The sequence below is a fragment of the Corvus moneduloides genome, chromosome 3, assembly GCF_009650955.1.
Source record: "Corvus moneduloides isolate bCorMon1 chromosome 3, bCorMon1.pri, whole genome shotgun sequence".
Classification (NCBI taxonomy): Eukaryota; Metazoa; Chordata; class Aves; order Passeriformes; family Corvidae; genus Corvus; species Corvus moneduloides.
In genome coordinates, this window is record NC_045478.1 from 91,465,474 (window position 1) to 91,487,208 (window position 21,735).

Here is a 21,735-nt window from a genome sequence, read left to right on the forward strand (position 1 = left end):
ACAGTGTTTATATATAACAGAATGAGAAGAAGAAAAATAATGACAGACAGATAAGAATTCTGGAAGAAGGACATTTTAATATAATCCACTTCTGACCAAATCCTTGAACTCTTCTCAAAGCAAGAATAGATCTGACTTTTATCTCAGTTTGCACGTATGAAATTCTCGTAAAGCTGACCAATTTATATGGTACCTGTGTTGACTTTTGTAGACAATTAAAATGCAAAAAAAGGTATAACTTTAATATTTTTAAATTGATTGCATATTAGTTGTTAATTTGGCAAACATATATCTTCTGTAGGTTTGAACACAGCAATTCACCATGTACTTCTGTATAATTATGAATTTGACAAAGAATTAAGTATCAGCAATTTAAAGAAATATACATCCTTGAGAATATGTGACTTCTGTCAATATATTGTTTTATTTTTATGTGAACAACCCATATGCTTCTAAATGCATGACTGCAACATTATCACTAGTATGAAAAGTGACAGCTTCAGTATGACAGTATGTATATCTCAGAGAAATAGATTGTACTTTGCATTGCATTTTTTGATTTTAATTTGGCATGTAAAACAAATTGTTTCATAACTGGATATTATGCAATGAAATAGTACTGAGTTAATAGTGAACTTACATTGTATATGAGATATAAATGCATTTAAATTTTCACGTCTCGTTGGTGTTTCAGAAGTATTGGCCCTGTTCTATTTAAAGCCTATTAAGTGTACTTATTTCTTCTGAAACCTGTATATTCTGGGAGGGTGTGCATTTCACACAGCATTTAATCCATTCAAATAAAAAGAAAACAGTTGAGAAATTTTGAACTCTAGAATTACTTTCTAAAATAAATTTGTTTTTATATTACAATGCAATCCCAGTATTCTAATAATCAAATATGAAAATTGTTATTCCTTGGGGGGGGGAAAATCTCAAATGAAATTTTATGGAATTTTATAACCCAAATAAGTACTATTATTGAACAGATATCTCTTGATGCTCAATAGCTACAATTAATAAAGCCTTATGCAAATTGATGCAAAAAACCCCTATCATAGTAATAAGTGTTTTCCAGATTAAAGATGTAAAATAGCATTAATCCATTAGATAATTTTAACATTTAGAAATATACAATGAATTTTCATAAACAAACATATTTGGCAAACTCCTGATTAGTTGTTTCAGTTTTGTTAATCTTAATGCAAGATGGAGATACTGAGTGCAAATACTCAAATATCTATTGTCAGAGAAATGGATTTTGCTGTCAAAGACAAATAATTTCTATACCTTTACCAATTAAACCTGTACATCTGAAGTACTTACTTGTACCTGTTTCTAAACAAGAAGAGGAAGGGAAAGAATAAAGGTCTTTCATTGTTTCTAAAAGGAAAGAGTGGACTGTGGCAAGAATTTCATTTGTTCCTCAAGCCTGAAAGGAGATAAAGAAATACATTGGACTACATTTCAGGTTGCAGTCAGTTTTAAAACAAACTTCAGAAACACAAAACAAAAGAACAAACAATCCTTTAAGACACAAAAATCATTCATCTCCTCTTTTGCATTTTCCTTTCTCTACCCCAAGACTGAACATGGCATCAGAAGCATGTTTGCAGAGTAGCCCTTTTCTAAAATGCTTTCCAGTGCAGTTATTACAATGCTTTAACAATCCCAGCAAGGCCCTGTGAATGTACCTGCTTTAATTCCGCTCTGTTTAGAAAGCAAATGGTAGTAACCTACAGTCCCTGAGGTAATCGTTACTGAGACCTCTCATTCCCACCCCTGCATTACTGTCACTAAGGATAATCATGAGCATTCCCATGCTTTCTATTTATGAAACTTATTTTCCACTCTGTTGGCTTCTGCACACATTTATTCTTTTTTTTTTTCCTTCCCATCTAATGTACAGTAGGGCCCCTCAGTTTGCTTCTAAGATACTGATATAACAGTTTGAAAGGGTCAGGATCAATAAAGAAAAGAGCGTTAAGGATGTTGACATTTTTTAAGCCCCACAGACTTTGGTTTGGCTGACCCTGTGCGTCCTCATATTGTTTCCTGCAGGGCACTGTGTGTTTAACAGTCACGCAGAGAGTGAATACATTTGCATGCAAATGTAGAAATGATTGCTGAACTTCTCAGCTGAAGAGAGTTGGTAAGGAAGCAACAGAGCACCGAACTGGGACTCAGCACACTTAGATTCTGTGTGGAAGTGTCTGACTCAGCTTAATGGCTCTGGGCAAATAATTTCTCTTTGGTTTATTTTGTATATGTTTGAAATTTCTTGAGGAAAAGTTATGTGACTGACACATAGTGTTTTTCCCCTGAAGTTTGAAGTGAGAGTACATTCTTCTTCTCTTCCGCTCTACCTAACTCTACATCTGAAAGTTTTTCTTTCTGGGAGCAGGAGTGGGGACATCATAGCCCCTATCCTTGTCCCCTAAAAGAAAACCCTCCAGTTCTGCTTCATCTTGCTAAATTAGAATTTACAACCTTTATTTGCTCAGTGGTTCCTGCTATCTGTGGCTCCATCCCTCATATCTGGAAGGTTTTCCCTTTCCTCACAAGGATGAAAGCCTTCTTTTAGCTTTAGCTAGGTTGACTCCAAATCCTTCTCAGAACTTGCTGCTGAGCTGTCTCTTGTCTATGACACATCAGGTCCCTACATGTTTGTTGAACTGACACAGCCTCTTTACTTTTTTGTTCTCCTGCCTATGCTTAGCAGTTTGTTGAGCCATCCAGCCCTGCACTGCCAGGATGATCAAATGTTACTCCATTCCTTTTTCATCTACTTAGGGCAGCTCATCTTGTCTAACTTCAGAGCAATTTTAGAAGTGTTGACTCTCCTTTGTTCTGCAAGAATACCTTTTATGACTTGGGGTCTAAATAGTTGTCAATGTTAATAATGTCTAGTCCCTGATGGATGATGAAACTGATGGATGATGCCAGGTAATAGCCTGTGGCTGAAAACAATCAGGATGGAAAAGGCATTTGAGAGGCAGACATTCTTGATACGGTGTGATCCAGGAGAGGATCATAGGATAAGATGTGCTCTTGTTAATTACATTACTCTACGTCACAGATTGAGTCATGTTTGGACCTTCTGAAGGCCCGAAAGGTTTGTTGTAAGACATTTATCTCTAACCTTCTTCTGATGAGCTGCCTATAAATCCAGCTTAATTTCATTTGCAGAAGAAACCTGACAACAGCTTTTCTAAATAAAGACAAAAGGGATCCCTTAGCCAAAGCGTGCTAAGTGTTTGCTTTGGATGAGTGTAGGGAGGCTGTTTTTTCAGCCAGTGTTTGTTTACCTGACAGTTTTCTGATAAGCAGTGTGATTCCAAAGCCCCACTTTGTGACAGTGCTAACACCATCTGCCAGGTGCTGATAGCTTGTTGAAAAATGCTGCCATCAGCACCAAAGTGCTGATGGAAAGTTCTTGCCTCAGTAATCACTAACATGCTCATATTCTGTCTAATTGGTTGCTGCCACTAAAAACTATTATTCAGGGGAAAAAAAAAGCACAGGTCATTTTTCTTTATCATGATAAATTACTTTTAGGCTACCTTGCACTGCCACTGTTGTTTATTTATTGCTTTCTTTTTCCTGCCAATTTTACTTTACTCTAGAGTGAACTTTATCACCTTCCTGTGATTGCTCTTGGTACCTGATTTGACGACAAATACTCATAAAAAGTTTCATCTGACCTTGATATAGTGAAATATCTGTTAAGGACATACTCTCTGCTAGGCACAGTGGGCCAGTCTACCTCCTGAGGCAGGGGTACAGTGCAATCATTTGAGTAATATTTATTTGGTGTCAGTTGCTACAATTAAGTTTGTACCAGATGAAAACCAGGACAGATAGTTTAAAAGAAAATCTATACAGAAAAATTTGGAAATACTTTAATAATCTAGAAACCACATTCAAATTCATTTACTTAAGGGTAAAATAATATACTATGCAGGTTGCACAGCCATGCGTGCCCCAGACAGTTCACTGATGGTGGCTGAGTAAAACAGAGATCCTTCACAGTTTTGCACTGCAGCATTGAGCTAATAAAGGAGAACATGTGAAGAACCTCAAGTGTTTAGAACAGCTGAGAACGTAATGTAATATAACTGAAGCCAGAATCAGTTCTCACTTGTGTCAGTATAATGTGGACTAAAGCTATTTTGGCTTTAAAATGCTGTACTGGAGATTTTAGTCTGGCTTCCTATTTTTTGGCAGGATTTACCTTTCTTTTGCAGAATGTTCTGTCTTGCTTTAATGAAAGCTAGGATGTCAGCATCAGCCTGGCTGTCTCCAGTCAGAGGAATAGATGTACTTGAACTTGGTGGGGTCCTGAAATAAGAAAGTATACCCGTGGACTCAAGTGACTAAGAAGGTTTATTTTTCTGTCTCTTTTCACCAGGAAGGATTTTGTTCTTTAGATGCATTGTTAGAAGTGGCACAGTTTAGTGGAGAATTGCCTTAGGACTTCTTAACGATCTTATGAAGGTTCCTAAGATTAGCCACTATCTCTTTAGTGTGGGAAGGCTACATGCTTATCAGCTATAGACCTCTCACAAAGGGTTAAAAATATTGCACTGCTGAGTCAAAGACTTACTTCCAAGTGGAAAAGCTTAATGTAGTGAGTTTACCAGTGAAATGATGGATGTGACTACGCCATGTGTGTGCTTCCTTCAGGCTGCTGTACATTTGAACAGATCAATAGAAGTTTTGCCTGCTGTGGGGGAATTAAGTTTTCATACATACACAGAAGTAAACAATCACGTGGCATTCAGGACATTTCCTGACAGACACAAATCCTTTATGCTGCTGAGTCTCCACTCCCAGCTCTTGTATCTATGCCGTGAAATAATTGACTTACCACTGCTTTTGATAGATCCTCTGGTGGTGTGAGATGATGTAATACAATGAAGCTGTTCTAATCAGCTGAGAAATGTAAGAATTTTCTCCTGCATCTTTAACCTTGTTTAAAGATTAAGCACTAATGGGGAGATTAGAAATACAGTGACAAAAAATTACAGTACAGAAGGACAAGTGGAACTGAAGGGAAAACCTTTTTTTAAACATATCCTATCTTCCTATCTCTGTAATTATATTTATTTTCACTGTTCCCTACTGACTGTAGCAGTAGAAGGTTTGTGGGACTGACATATACAGCGGTCTAATATCCTTGTCTTTGTGCTACTAATTAAGTTCTCAGCGGCTGAATCAGTGAACCAAAATGGAAAAAAAAAAAGAAGAAATTACTCTGAACTTAAAACTCCCCTATTTTTATGTAATTTACAAGGTGATCGCAGAACACCAATAAAGGACTATTCTCAACTGATTTTCATTTATTTAGCAACAAAATAAAAAATAAAACCCCACAGTATATTTGAGAAGGTACTCTCTAAATTCCACTTTAGCTTCTATTTTTCTTCTGCTTTTCTTAAACTCAAATGCAATTTAAAACATTAGGTTTTGGGGGATTAAATTTTCCATTACTTTTTTCTGTTCTAGAAGTGGATTTTTTTGGAAAATGAAAGAAAAAAAATGCCTTGTGCTTTGTTCTTACTAATGCAGTAGGAAAAACAGTAACTTGACTGTATTTTCCTAAGGGTGTTAATAGCCAGAGCTGTTGAGCACAATAAGAATATAACTTCTGGAAGTAGAGTGACTTGGCATAATGTTTCAGTGGGAGAAAAGAATATGAAAATAAACACACTAGAAAAAAAAAGGAGGCTGAAAAAAACAGTGGCTTCTGTTAATCTGCTAAGCTAATTTTAACAAAGCAGCACCTCTTTTGAGAAAACATGACATATAACCTTTTCCAAGCCTGAAGATGTTGCCATTTTATTTTAATAGAATGATTTATGGGAGGGAGATTAAAAATATTTTAAGGACAAAATCACAGGTATGAAAAAAATCTCTGCCTAGTTCCTGCATTCTACAGTTCTGCAATACATACACACTCTTATTTCTCTTCTTTTCAAATGTTTTTTTTTGCTTTTTCAGACTTCTTTCTCTGAGAAGACACAGTCATGAAGATTCATAAGCTTGTAGAGAAAAAAGCCTCAGGCCAAATGTGAAACCACCTGTGTAATGCTGATGATGCAGCAGGTTGGTCTAAAGTTATTTGGCAGACTGCAGTTGTTTTGGAAGTTGGAGGAAAATCTGCATTTTTTTTAATTTTTATGTTTCATGGAGACTGTTTTAAATAGAGTGATGAAGGACGGTCAAGGCATTACATTATTTTGTACTTTTTTTTCCCTCTGAGTACCCCAGGTACAGTTCTTACCTTGTTTTTAAAGTTGGGTTACCAAAAGTGATTGAATTGTTTTTCACAGCTGGATCTTCATAAGGGCTGTCTCTTGTGGTGTCTGAAAAACTGGAATGGGAAACGAAGAAATGAGAGAAAATGAAGGAAATAAAGAAAAGAATATAGCCCATGTGTAGGCAATATTAATACACTAATTAACTACAAAGAAGATTTTTTCAAGATTTTAAAAAGTCTATATAAAGCACTTGTTTACTAGAAGAAGATTTTCAGTTTAATCCATAAGATGATTATGTTTATGTCAAGAATGTGGCTATGAAAGAATGACAAATAACTTCATAAAAATTATACTTTTAGTATTTGCCTTCTAAGCCAGGCTTGTAAAGCACTTTGATGTATCTGATGTACACTTTGTAATGATATATTTAGTTCCTAAACTGACTATTAGCCAAGTGAGGCCTTAGCTCATTTTCCGTTCTTTCTTTAGTCAGGCAAAATTATTACCAAAATCAGTGAGAGACTGGATAAAAACTCAGTGAGGACTTTGGGATGGGGCTTGTTGATGATAGCCAAATACATTGCAAACAGCTGCTGTGCATTCCTGCTCCTGCAGATATCATTATCAAGGAAGCTGACTGTTAGGGAGGCAGCTTTGTGCCACTGGATATCTAGGAACTCTCTCCTTTTCCTGGGGGTTGCATATACTGCCAGATCCGGTGCCAATCTTAGAGTGGAAAAACTGAATTACTCAGTGTAAGGATTTTTCCAGTAGATGGCAGGATTGGCAAATTCTTGCTTTTCTAACTCTGCAGTAGTTTGTTCATTGTTGGCTGACGAATTGATATTTCTGGCAAAGAACTTGAAAAGGGAAAGAAATTTATTACTAAAATTTTATTGTATTACACTGTGCCAGATTCAGTTTTGCAGAAGATATTGTGCCCAGGAGTATAAGTCATTTTCAGTCGAACAGCTCCAGGTTTCCTGAATGAGTCTCTTTAACTCCTCGAGTCCCACACCATTCACACCTGCCTAATTCAACTAAAGCAATATCGTATTTAATGTTAATAATATTCTGTACTTTATTACACCTACATATTACAAGAGCTAGAAAGGATGTGTGATGTTATTACCTACTATGTGGCTTAACAATATCTGGGAACCTCATATTGTTGTTCTGCTTTAGGATTTCCTGAACATTTTTTCCATTGATTTGGCAGTTCTTAAAAATGAAGTGATTTAGTGTTTTAAATTCAGTTTCCTAAAAGGCCTCTATGTCTCTGCCCTGAGATAGTGAGGCATCCAGGTCATATGACTGTGGTTTAATAAATCACTACACATCAGCTGAACCATAGCAACTATCCCTGACTCTATTCTTAGCCTACAACAAACATAATGTCACTTAATGTGATTCTTTTCCATTGCTTTCTTTTCATTGAAATAAGCATCTTTGCTTTCTCTTTGCCATGCACAAAATATATAATTTTATAAATACTGTGAGTCAGCTGAAGTATTTTATTTTTAAGCTGCAGTAGTTTATATGCTTGAACTACTTTTTTTTCCATTGAAATGAAAATAAAATTATTATCCAAAATTGTTAAATCCCCATTTGAAAGGGGATTTAGATTCTGATTGATTTAAAAAACTTATATACTACAGGTGTGGTGGGGTTGGAACTCTAGGGATGTCACTTTCAAGTGGATTCCTGGACCCAGGGACAATATGGCAAAACGTGCCTTAGGGTGCTCTGGGAGAATTTGGCACCCAAGGAAAGCGGTATTAAAAAACCCACTTTAACTGAGATGATGCCCAGAATCAGGAAATTAACATTACAGTACTTAGAGATGGACCTTAACCTCCTATCTTGTGCGTGTGGGGTTGCAAGCAGACATTTTTATTGTGGGATGCAAACTGTTCTCCTGCAAGTTAAGGAAATTTATAAGCTTATAACTATGTTTTGAAGTGACTCAAAGATCTGTTTCCACATGAGAGGTTAACAATTAGGGTACTAATCTAACCAATGGGTCCCTCAGTTTGGCACAACTCAAATCCATGTTTTATATATCCTAGAGATTTCTCTAATTCCTAGGCTAGAGGGATGGTCTGTACGGGGATAACTTGCATCCTTCATACCGAAGTTCTGATAATGGCATTGCAAGATAAGTTGAATCATAAGAGCACAAAAGAGTGTAATTTTGATGTGCAGTGATTTGTAAGCTCAGATGCAACTTGTTCCTAGCCCGTTTTTAGAAGTCAGGACTTTCCTTCATCCGAGTGTTAGATGCTGTCCCAGTGATGCAAAAAAACCGAGAAATGTTCTAGTAATTCTCTAAATTTAATGGAGATTTATTATGCCTGCATGGGGTGGGGTAATGATACCCCTCTTTGTGTGCCCAACCTGAAGGACTGGACATCTCAGGATGCTCAACAAAGCCAAACAAAACCATGCCTGACATGCTTTAGTGTGATGAAAGTCTTCTTCAAGCAAGGGGTTGGATCTAGAGATCCCTAGAGGTGCCATTCTACATTTCTGTAATGTGCAAACAGGCACTCACATTTTGGATTTGGGTGGATGTGCATGGTACGTAAGTCCTGTCTCTTTGTCTGTCTCCTAAGCTTTAACCGCTAACATTATTCAGCTTCTTTTGACAGTGTACAATTCCCATTTTCATTCTGAATCTATCTGATTTTTCCTTGAGTTGAGTTTAAGAAATCTCAAAGACTGTCTCCTGACAACTTCAGCAGAATCCCTGCTTTTTCTGGAGATTAAAGGTAGTCTGTCCACTTTATAGATCTGTTTGTTTTTATAACCTAGTACCTGAAGTTTCACTCAGTGGATAACTTGCTTTTTTTTAGGGGGAGGGGGGAATCCTCTGTTGGGGTGTATTTCTCAGTCAGGCATGGGGCAGTGGTCATACAGATGTACACAGTGTTGCAGCAGTGTTTCCCTTGCTGCAGGAACCCAAGGGCCAGAGACAATTGATCCATGGACTGATCAGCTCCATCAAGTACATGGGGTAGAGGAGCTGGAGCAATGATGGTATGAATGCTTAATTTGCCAGCTGAAATATAGGGGAAAATCAGGTAGATTAAAATGAAAAGCGGAAAGTTTGAAAGTGTGCAATCTCTGTAATGTTTAAAAAACCTCAGCTGCAGTTCTCCAGTTATCTGAGCTTTGGACATGAGGGGAACAGATGTTCAGTGTACAGACAGGAAAGATTCAAACTGCATGAAAGCTGAACATTTTAGTAGTTGGCTACGAAATTAAATTTGGCCTAACTTGGAAATTCATAGATAAATTGTTCCAGTTGTTGCCAAAGAATGTGAAAACCTTTGAAATGTCACTAATTGATGATGTTATTCCCAGATTATGTTTTATCATTATGTAACACTGCATAAAATTGGCAGGAATAAAAAATGATTAGACAGAAAATGCTGTAAAATATGTAAACATTGACCTTATTTCACATAGCCTTAATATAGGGGGTAAATTTTGCAATCCAGGACAATAATTGTTAAAAAAATCTGATGCTAAAAATCATCAGAGAACATGAAGAGTTATTTGAAAATATCTCCAAGGGAATTTAAAGTGCCAGGAAGATTCTGAATAAGAAACAGGACAGCCAAGGATTCTGAGATTGAACATACTGTGGGACTTGCTGGAATAGGACAAATGAGATTCAGTAAAAGGAAATGAGTGAGGTTAAGAAAGATTTGGCTGAGATAAAAAGGAATGCATTCCTTCTGAGAGAAGGAAAAAAATCCAAAATTTTTATAAGATTTGAATAACTATGTAACATTTATTTGATTCAAAGGGAATACCAGAACAGTTCAAAACTATTGAAACTAAATGTTCAGGGAGAGAATTAATTTGAAGAGACAAGGATCTGATAAATTCCTTAAATGAAAGCCATTGTGAGAGAGACTGTATGAGGAAGAACAAAAGTCTGTGCTTGAATTCTGAATGTGTGGAGTACACATGGAGTGCTGAGCCCAACATGCATTTTCAAACTTTTTGCAGACTTGACAGGAATCCATTAAGAGACATAAACATGTACACAGTATGAGTTGCAGGTAGCACCACAAACTTCCAGATCTTCCTGACTGAGGCAGAAATGCTCACTATTAAACTCTTTTATTAACACAGACTCATTTTGACACTTTAACAATTTAGCCATTTCTTTCAATTGAAAAAGAGACATGTTTGGCCATGAATCAAGTGCCTTTTAGATGTGTGTATCCTTCTTAAGCTTCAACAAGATTACCAGCTTCCCTTCTCTGTTATTGCAGTTATAAGTTTACTTAGTATAAAATGCATTTGAACCTTCCCAAGGCTTAATTTTCTCTGGTAACATGACTAAGGTGTGTCAAACAATAGCAATCCACACAAATCATGCATTAGAAGGTGATCAAAAGACTTTGTTCAAACACATACAAAGATCTCAAGAAAGGTTAGGAATATACCTGTATCCTTTGCATGCTGAGATATGTAACTTACTATTTCTAGACTGAAAATTGTATTTACATCCATTCACATTCAGGAGTTTGTCTGAATGGTTTTACTGCATACTTACTCTGTCAACAGCAGTCTTAGATTTCTGACATAAAGCCTGCTAAGTTTTAGATCTTACATCTATTGAACACACCTGTTAACTGAATTCCATCTTGGAAACAGGTTTTATTTACACCACATTATAACAAATACGATTTATGTCAACTTTTGCTTTTGTGGCTGGTTGTTCTGCTGGGTGAAGATAGAAATATCATTCCAAAGAAAGAGACTGTTGATTTCTAGGTGAGTTAGAAAAAAAGAGCCATTTGTGTCTCAGGACTGTGTAACCAAGAGAAGTGCCTGTAGCCTGGACTCATTCTACACAAAAGTTCCTGTGTCAGCTGGGGTCAAGGAAATCCTTGGGAAATAAATATTCTACTATTTTATTCTTTTAAAGTCTGTGAAATTTGAAACCTTTACTCTAAAATGTTATTGCCTCGGTAGGGGAAAAAGTAAACTTTCATGCACAGTGGGATGTTAAGCCTGTAACTCCTGCCTCAGAAAAAGCAGAAACAGTGTTTCTACTACCATATACATCCCACTGGAAATGTACCTGACGAAAATATGTTTAAACAACCTAACATAAAATAAGATCAACTTTCTAGAACCATAGGAAGGAAAGAGTACTTGGCTTTTAAAGATGATTGCAAGAATATTGATAGAGATGGGAAAGTAAAACTACATTCATCCCAACTCCCTCTACAATTTTAGTTCCAGAAGATGAATATTCTGTGTCTGTGATGTGTATGTGAGGATGATCCGGTCAGTCTCAGTCAGTATGCCCATTACTTAGACACAGAGAAACTGTTCACTGTAAAGAACATCTGCTTTTTTGCAAGAAATCATGTGGGGCAGTACAGGACTCTGAAGTAAGCTTGGCAGCTGAAAGCAAGCAGGCACCTTTCCCCATTCTAGTCAAAATGCCAGATGGACTTTTCTTAGACCTGTCCTCCAGTAATAAACATGAATAGTAAGGGCATTGGATAGAAAAGCTTAAAAAAACATAAAGAAGCAAGTTATGCAATTTTCTTTCTGAGCTAGGGTAGGGGAAGGAGGATTCACCACTGCTGGAGGCCAATCTCCCAATGCACTGGAAAGTGCCTGGGCATTACCATATGTTCTTTTTAATTCTAGAATTTTTAATTAGTCTGAAAAAGCTATTGCTCTCCTGAGCAATGCATCAGCACACCAACTGAAATTTGTTGTTCCTAAGATCAGCAGAGCAGAGAGGTTGTGCAAGAGGTGCTTAGTTCAAAGGACAGTACAAAGTTAAAGAGAGTGACAGTCAGAGAGTGACAGTCATGGATTGCTTGCACTAATTTAGCTGACTTTGTCCTAAGCCAGACCAAAAATGCTTTCATGTTCTTTCCATCAGCTTTTCTCTGGGACAAGTAACCTTCAGCCTGAGACCAGAAATGAACAGCACAAACTAGGCCTAAAACCTGCCAACCATTTGCAAAGTGATTAATGCCTAAGTCTGAGCGGATACAGAATAAGAACCAAAGCAAAGTATAGAAGACTGGAGTTGGTTTTCGTCAGTTTGAGACATCTGAAAATGCCTTCTCAGACAACTTTAGAGGACTATGTCTATCATTTTCTGTACTGATTATGGAGCATTTACTACAGATACATGAAAATTTAAAATAGAAGATATTTTGCAGTTTTACGAAAATTCAGTATTCATTATTTAATGGCATGTAGGAGATATGTTTGATGAAAAGCAGGAAACATCATTTGTGCAGACTATTGTCATAAAATTTTAGGTAAAGACACTCAGAGAAATGGTAATTGTATAAGGAGAAGGAGGAGAGAGAAGGAGAAAGAGAGCAAGAGAAAGGTGAGGAGGGAAAGAGGAACAGGGAGGGAGAAAGGAAGAAGGAATTTATTGTCCTTGAGTATGGAAACCTGCACAGTCAGGTATGTGGTTTCTTGCACTCTACTTTCTCTGATGGTTATGAAAAACTTATTACTGCAAATTTAAATTAATGGTTTTGAAATCAGAGGTGACTGTTGATGAAACAACCAAGATGATTACATTTTTCTACTGTAGATGATGCACCAGCATCTTGCAATATCAAATATAATATCATTGTGGAATAATATGCTGCATAAATGTAGCACCATGACATTTTTCAGTAGCAAATCTATCTAGGATATATATGAAATAATTTAAAAATCTTTTTGAAGTCCCCTGCATACAGCCCAGAAGAGATATAGTCTCCTCATACAGCAAAACTGACTGATAACAGCCTTGCCTTTCTTAGCTGTCATGGGGCCCCTAGAGAAAGGTTTCCAAGGTTCCAAGACCAGCAAGTCAAAAGAACTGAGGTAAAATAAGCTACCTTCAATAGGTCTTCCAAAAAACGGAATGATAAAATTTCATTTTCTACACAATCATTTCCGTTGTAACTGAAAATACAGTGTTTCAGTGTGACACTTGCAGAAGCAGTCTGGAGAACTGCACTTTTACTAAAACTGCATTTTTTCCCATGTAAGGAAGGAAGAGAAAAATAAACAGTTTACCTGTTAGTTGATAGATGCAGTGAGGATCTGATAAACTGTGGATAAACAGCGGTAGTGTTTGGTGAGGTAACCATCTCTGGCTTTTCCTGCTGGGTTTAGATTGAAAAACAAAATTATGAGGATAGGATTTTTTTAGAGTGCTTCATAATGGCCTATAAATTTCAGCAATAACAAGGTAAGCAATGACTCATTCAGAAAACACAGAGTCTGAATCACACAGTATTTTCTCCACTTGCACAAACACTTCTGAACAAAGTATTTAGGATTGGTTCAAGTATTTTTAAGCTCAAGTTACAGGTTTTTAATATGTAACAGCATGTGTTCACTGATTTTAGTTTCTTAGGGAGCTCAGATGTATAGATAGGTCAAGATCTAAGAAATCAATCCCAATTACGTTTCCCAGTTTTCTAATCTTCTACTGATGAATCATGAGAGGTTGAATCCTGGACCTCTCCTGTTAAGGGATAGAGAAAAATGTGCTGCAGTGAATTCAAGAATATTACTTGCAGTGCTTTGAAAAGCCTAAATATTTAGACAGGAAGGTGACTAAAACATCATCCTCTTTGCCACTAATATGGTTAGGGATTCTAACTGGAAAAGTATTTGGCAATGATAACTGGCAGCTAAGCTACTTAGGTGGCAATGTATGGATAACTAAGTTCCCCATGTTAAGTTCTGTATTTATTTTAGGCTTTTTTCTTAAAAATAGTTTAAATTTATACTTTGAGAGAGTATTCTCTAATGAGAATTAACCAAAATATGGGCTAAACACTTCTTCGTTTATAACAACTTTTCCTCAAGGAGTAAATCTTCTCTTCCAGCTAATAATAAATGATACAGGATGGACTGCACTCAGCACTTTTTTTCATGAGGCTGATGTACGTTTCCTGGCAGTGCTTTGTTGTGAGATGCTATATCACTACTTGCAAGCCATTAAATAAGTGTCAAGAGGGGAGAATAAGAAAGCTATGTTGTTTCAGTAGAGTGCCATTTTCAGACTGGCTGTGCTATGAACTTCTAATACACTGGTTAAAATGACAGCTCTTTAGTTCATTTTACACAAGTCATTGCATTAGAGCACTCTGTGCTTAAACACTGGTGGCCCTCAGCTAGAGAGTGAGGAAACACACTCTGCTGGGAGCTGCTGACCCTCTGGGAGCCTAGGCAAGCTGAAAGGTTACTGGAGTCTTTGCAAACAAAGGAAGCTAAAAAGGAACGACTGGCTGCAAAAAACCTGATGAAACCTTAGTTTTGCTAGCAGTAAAAAAGATTATTTTTTGCAATCCGATAATGTTCCTTCAGAGTTGTTGGCATTTTGGGCCCATTCTTCCCTATCAATCAAGTTGTTTGGGAGAACATAAAAACCAGAAAATATAGCAGCAAAAAATGGGTTTATTTGATTTTTTTAGCTTCACATAAGTATAATTCACATTACCTTTGTCCAACTGACACTGGCATAAGCACAGGTGAGCCAGACCCCAAATCCCATCCTTCATACTCCTTTCTATCTAGTCAATTAACTACTTATTTAAGAAATGATTGAAAATGTTATATTTACTTGAAAATGGAATAAATATAAAGTGATTTCATACCTGCAATTTTTTTGCTTCTTCAGACCACCAGACTTCAAAGTCTTTTTGCAGCTTCATCTTCACTTTTTTCATAAGAAGCTGCAGGTGCTCAATCTCTACCTTCAGCCCTTTGAAGTGGCTGTAGACTATTTTATAGCTAATACAAGAAGAAGTGTATTATAGATTATATTGTATTATAGATTTTACAACATATATCTGAACAAAGGTTTATCCTACCTAGAACAGTTAACAGAGTTTTAAACTATAAAATAATATGTAATAATCAGAGATGCAGAGGACACAGACAGATGGTAGAAGGAAACTTCTCATATTTTATGAAAGTTTTACTGGACAGTAAGTGCAAGAAACTTATTCCACAAACCTTTTATTTCATAAAGAAGTTAGTGAAATTCAAGTGGGATCAACATTGATTAACAATTAAAATACAGGTTCAATCAACTATGAAAATGATTTCTTTTGAATTCTCAGCATGTTACCATTAATAAATAACTGGTCATCTCGGATTCAGATAGGAGCTGAGACTGATTCCCCTTTCAGATGGAAGCTTCATTACTCTCTTGGCTATCAGACGCTTGGAGATTTATCAGGAGTATGAAACAGCCAGAAGTGTCCCCAGAGATTGTGAATAACATAAATGCTAGCAAAATACTTGGCACTGATATCCTTGTATCTATTTTTGTTATCCTCCTGGCTACAGTGACATTAGAGCAAGGATTGGTTAACCAAAGCGTATGCAGCATATTATTTACACTTAGTGAGTCCTGTATATCCTAAAGGTTTTCTTTAGGTCAAGAAAGGCAGGACTTTTCTGAATCAACCCAAAAGGCTCACAATACATTTGGATTCAAACAACAAGTTTCAAACACTAATCCTCAGGAAAGACATTAAGCTGTTTATATTTATTTTTAACCTTTAGCTCAAGCATAAATTTTCCTCTCTCATCTACTGTGGCATCTGACAGACAAACCAACAGCATATAAACAAACTTTAAAACTATTAGTGAACCACAAAGCTAATATTTTTTAAATGTCAGAGAAAACCTTGAGGGTATCTGTGTGTGCAGAATTGTAATGGGAATATCCTATCAGTATAATTTATCTTCAGAAGGATGGTAGAAATCTGAGGCAGAAATAATACCTTTTTTTTTCTTCTTCAATTTGCATTCGAAGATTCTCTTCTACTGGATCAAACGTTAGTTCTGCAGAAGGATTTGAAACAGCTATAGGAGAAATTATCAGATTTAAGCAATGACTAGATGATGTCCAAAGAAGCAACTTCTAACTAAAATAAAAACTAGCTTTTAAGAGGTAGTTAACAAAATGGGGGTCATTATCCATTTCTCTCTTCTGGAAATGCTTCTTCAAATTCCTTATTTAGGCCTTACTTAGTAGAGGACACAGTCAATAACTAGTGGTTTGAATTAAATTGCTTATAATTGGGCTTTTTCCTCATTAAGGACCGGAATATTAATTTTAGATATAAATAAAAGCCAGTTAAACATTCATATTTGGCATAAAACACTATCAAATGCATTCAACCAGTGTTGGCAACAGTTTTGACAACAAAAACAAGACCAGAAGTTGTTGCAAAAAGAAGAGACACCAGTAGCTCTTAAAAGAGAGATTAACTTTGGTAAGCAATAAATTCAGATAATTAGTATAAATAAGGAAAATATCCTGAAACTATGTGAGAAAATTTTCAGGGTAAAGGAGAAGGAAATACCTTAAGAGTAGCCTAAGTTAGCCTAAGAAAGCAGTTTATGATTTCCCTATCCTGTAACAGAGCTATTTAACATGCAATAAACAATATGCTTATTCTGAGAGATGGTAAAACAGTCTTTGCATAGTAGTTTATATGTTCAGTGGTGAAAGGAAATGTAAAGTTACCTACTAATGTTACAACAGTTTCCGTTTCTAGGATGAATGAGAAGAGTTTTAGGTTCCCAAGAAAACCTTTGACCTTTTTAACTCAAGAAAAGTGAAAGAAACAAAAGATTTGCTGTACAATATATGCAAGTTTCCATCCCAACTCTTATTTCTGCCAAGAAAATAAATTCTATGTCAGCCTGTCACAAGGCCTGAGGAGTGCACCCCTCTCTTCAAGGAGATGAATTCTGTCTGGAACAAGAGGGCAGCAATGACCCCTCTCTGCCTGTCAGCACACCAGCTGAAACCATTAATCTTTTGTAGTAGCACCCTATAGCTTAACACAGATGAAGTTGAAGAGCATTTTATCTCATTACTTAGCTCAAGCATGTTAATACAGACAGCCAAGGTGGACAAAGCCCAGGCACAAGTCTCATTTCATACACTGAAAGGCTTTGCTGCATGTGACTGCAAAAGAAGAACAGGGTGAAGACATTTGTGGTGGGGAGGGTACTCTCAAAAGATAAAAATATAAACTGTTTGAAATGTTAAAGTGAACACACAAGGCAGGAGGCACAAACATCACAGCAGGAGATGCTACAACAGTGACATTGTAAAACAAGTTATACCCGAACACAACAGATAATAAAAAGGCCATCATAACCATGCCAGGACTTTAAGGAAAGCAATAAACCTTTCCATGATTACAAGGGACAAGTATTTTCTGATTTGTCACATTTCACCCCCAAGAGAAGGCATAATGTGGGAAAACACAGAGCTACAGAGGGAACTTGTGTGGAGACACTCATTGCAGAGCTCCCGAGGCTTCACGCTTTTCTGAACTCTATGAACACACAGCAGCCAGACCTGAGGGAAATGTGCTCTTGTGGAACAAACTGAAATAATTTAGGGAGTTACTGGCTCCCAAGTGAGCCATGCTCACAGACCGTGTGAGAATCCTTATTATGTTTCCATGAATATTCCAGCCAGACCTAGTATGAGCCAATTTCAGGTCAAAGGGGACTCTCCTGAGCACACTGAAGTGCATTTGTCCTACTTGCACAGTCTGTGACAGTGTCTGAGTTCAGGAGGCAGCAGCTCCAGCCCCTTATAGAGAAGGGAAATAGTATAGGGTGGAAAAGAGTAACATCTTAGAATGTTAACGCTGTTTCTGAAGTGAGGACTTCCCTACACAAAAACATCACCAAATTCTGCTAGTTATTACACAGTCATACAAGACCAGAATATAGCTTTCCTTCCTTGCTTTGCTATGACATCTAGTACTTGGAAAAATATTTTTATGTTAGCTTTGAAAGGTCAGCCAAACTTAGGCAAAATTTTGTCACTTGTATATAAAAACAGCAAAAGAAAGGGGTTTTTTTCTGCTGATTACATGTTGTAGAATGGATTATTTGGTTGCACACTACCTTCAGAAATAATAATAAAGCCTTTTATATGAGATGAAAACCTTTATCATAAACAGGTCCCAGCATCCTCACCCATGAATACAGCTCTGCCCATTATTCCTAGCTGGTGAGGAAAGGCAGACACACAGCTGTGGACAGCAGCACAGTTTTGTGAACAGCAGCACAGTTTTGTGAACAGAAAGAGATGAGTATACTGCAAGCTGGTGTGGCCCTGGCAGCAAAAATAGCATTGGATAAATGGCTAAAACTTGCACATCCCTGTGCACATCACTGAGCTCAGGTGATAAAAGCAGAAGAGATCTGATCACAGTGTCAGGTGAAGCCCAGTAGTAAGTAAAGTCCAGAACATGCCTACTGGGCACTGCTCTGTAAGTTCTCCAGTGTCTTTTCCTAAGCTGTTGCAAGGTCCATTTCAGCTTTTTGCCACGCCTGCCCATTGTAGCAGTGTGTTTGGGAGCTGAGTAACATTCTGCTCTAAAGACCAGACCTTTTGGAATACACCTGCTCTAACACATACAAAGGATTATGGCTCTTTCCTAATGTTCCAAGCAAAAAGACATCTAAGGTCTGGCGGACTGTATTTCAACACTTATGTTTCCTGCTACTTCTGCCTTTTCCTCATTCCCTGCTACTTCTTTTCTCCCCTCTCCTCCTCTTTACCTTTCCTGAATCCCTGAAGTGGCCTCTTTCTGCCCCTGGGCTTCTGCTGCCTCACACCCCTCTCCTCTTACCAGTCCAGGCAATCTCAGCTACAGCTGAAGCAAGGAAGCTAAGGCAGAGGGTACTGGCTCACTGTATCTCATATTTGATGTCAGTAGTCTTCAGTACATAGGATCAGTCATTTAAAAATAATGTTAGAGGGACACTGAATAAATAGACTGTAAAACATAAAAAGCATAAAAATTTACTCACAAATTTAATTTAGATACCTAAGAAAAAAATACTTCCTTTTGGCTACAGGTTTTTTTCCTCTAAAACGTTTCTTTTTATTGTATATATCTTCCTTCCCATGCAGAAACAGAAAATGTATATTAACCACAGATATACAAAGTACGTGTAAATCATGAAGGACTGAAAAATCATGACATCAGCTTTTGCCCACTTACATGAAAAAATTTGCAGTACATTAAAAGATGTAGTAGAGATGCTACTGCTAAAATATTAACTATCAGATATCACTTCTGCAACTGCACAGAACTCAAAGTGGTATCTGCTTTGTTCAGTCAGGGTTGACTTTTAATTCATTGATTGACAGTTTGTCATATGAAGCTCAGCTGTACAGTTTAGCTCTATACTTTTAGTGCATCAGCTGAGATGATTTCATTCTGTTGGAGTGTAATACCCCATGCACTTTTCGTGCCCCAGTGACTTCTCCTGGGCAACAAATGCATTTGCTGCAATTTAATCCTGGATAATGCAGCCCCAGGCTTCAGGGGTGTGGGGAGGTATGACATGCATGTTTAGGAAAACATTGGCCCTGTGTATACTAGGAGTTTCTGTTGGCATATCTCCATCCAGTTCTGTACAACAGAAGTATTTTGGCAGCAGTCAGCAATGCACTGATAACGAGTATTAGTTTCTTTACATTAACATAACTGCGCATACAGCTGAGTGGCAAAAATTATGAATCCTAAACTGTGAAGTCTTTTTTAAGAGTACTGAGTCACAAGATGGAAAGAAGAGACTGACAGTGCTACACTGGGTAGGGAAATATCCAGCAAATTCTATGCTTACTTTCAGGTTAACTGTTTTTGCTTCATCTTCATATACAACCCATTTGGTGAAGGGAGGCACAGGATACAATTGATACCAGCTGCCTGCTTAGAGACGAAGGTGACCTCTGCATGAGTTGACAGTTCACATGACAAAAGTTTGTAATTTTTGGTGCTTTTTTGCCCATAAAGAAGATTGTAAGAAGCATTTCAAGATATAATTATTTTATTCTAATGAAAGGGCCAGTTTTGGAGTACAGGAAGTAGTAAATTTTACAACAGTCTACATGAACAAATCACACAGTACCAGAGAGAAATTGTAGCACCTGCTAACTGGATCACTATTTCAAAGCCGTGTGGAAAGCATGGATGAAACACACTATTTCTAGCATGAGATACCAAGTGTTATCACTGTAGTTTACTGCAAGCTGGCAACAACCTGAAATACTCTGGCAGATTCTTGTCTACCGTCAGAAAATTCTGCAAGAAACTCTCTGTGACCCTGAACTTTATACTCTCTGGGGTGCTTATATATTTCTCAACCTGAGTGTATCCTGGAAGTCAAACTCCTAGGGATTTATTGTCTTGTGCCTCAAATAACATTGTGCCCTGCCCTCCAGCTGTACTTTTGCAGTCAAATATTTTCATTTTTTTCACTGGATAGTCTTGTGTTTATCTGGTTAAATTTATAGTCTCTTGAAGTAACCAAAGTTAGAACTGACTTCAGTATCCCATTCACATATTGACTGCTTTATTTATCAGCTTTGCAGCTTTTGGCAAACTTGAGCTTTAGTGCTTTCAAACTGGAACATATTTGTAACTTTTTTTTTTTTAAAAAGAACTACCCATCTATCATTATTCAAGATAATCTTACAAGTAATTCTCCTCTTTTTCTTTCTTATGCTTCCCCTGGGCCATGTCAGTGTATGTTTGTCACTGGGTACCATATATGTACCTTATACAAAAGCAAACATGAGCAGGCACAATGTAACTCAGGGGAAGATGGAAATATCCTAATGTCTGGATGAGTTTATATTGTGGGTTTTAGAGCAATTTACTTAACCCTAATTTAATAGATTTTTTAAAAATTTCAGCCAGTTTGTCATAGAATACATTGAAACAAACTGTCTTATTTTCATCATTTTACAAGTTAATGTAATGGATGCACAGGGGATTAAGGACATGTGTATTTTGTTGATTTTGATTTTTATTTTAATCCCTGAATTTAGTAAAAGAGTCCATTGCTATGTTGCCTTTTTTGTTGTTGTTTTTGTTTTGTTTAGTTTTTTGTAGCATTGCGTTGCTTATTGTTTTACTGGCTCAATACTGGCTCAAACTAACTAACTTCCAATGTACACCTGGAAAGTAGAGCTATTTTTCCCATCTCAGTGAGCTGTTTTGCCTAAATACAGACTCACACTTCAATTCACTCAAGTTTCTTCTTTGAAACTAGTCATCTATACTTTCCTTCCTGAAAATAGATGGCATACAAAACAGAAGGCGTTACCTCCATGTCAGCTGCACTTAAGCCATGCAAGCTTCTGAAACCATCATGGCTAAAAATTCTCTGTTGCTTTCCAAATATACAAGTAAAATATACTGGGGGGGGGGGGGGGGGGGGAGGAACCAAACCAAAAACCAATGCTTCAAGTTTAATATGTTCCATACATGCCAGTTAATCTAGTGGAACAATAACATAGCTGGGTCTTAGCCAGGAACCCCCTACTAACTCAGATTCTTGCCTACACTTAATAAATACTTTTTACCATTTGATTACATGAGACTACTGTTGCATCATCTAT

At 37.0% G+C, this 21,735-nt stretch overlaps 1 protein-coding gene across 6 annotated transcripts in view; it reads right to left on the reverse strand.

The window, feature by feature from the left end:
• Positions 1 to 57: 57 nt before the first annotated feature.
• Positions 58 to 21,735, reverse strand: part of KIF6 (kinesin family member 6) — a 158,193-nt gene continuing 136,515 nt past the window's right edge. For 3 of the 6 annotated variants that reach the window (XM_032102745.1, XM_032102744.1, XM_032102740.1), the window contains 6 exons: positions 16,067 to 16,148; positions 14,930 to 15,065; positions 13,338 to 13,426; positions 6,287 to 6,376; positions 4,235 to 4,341; positions 58 to 1,460 (listed from right to left, as the gene is read on the reverse strand). In XM_032102745.1, coding sequence (XP_031958636.1) covers positions 1,384 to 1,460; positions 4,235 to 4,341; positions 6,287 to 6,376; positions 13,338 to 13,426; positions 14,930 to 15,065; positions 16,067 to 16,148 — 581 coding nt within the window. In that variant the 3' untranslated portion in view covers positions 58 to 1,383. The remainder of the gene's footprint in view (positions 1,461 to 4,234; positions 4,342 to 6,286; positions 6,377 to 13,337; positions 13,427 to 14,929; positions 15,066 to 16,066; positions 16,149 to 21,735) is intronic. The other 3 variants (XM_032102742.1, XM_032102741.1, XM_032102743.1) reach the window with 3 other exon arrangements.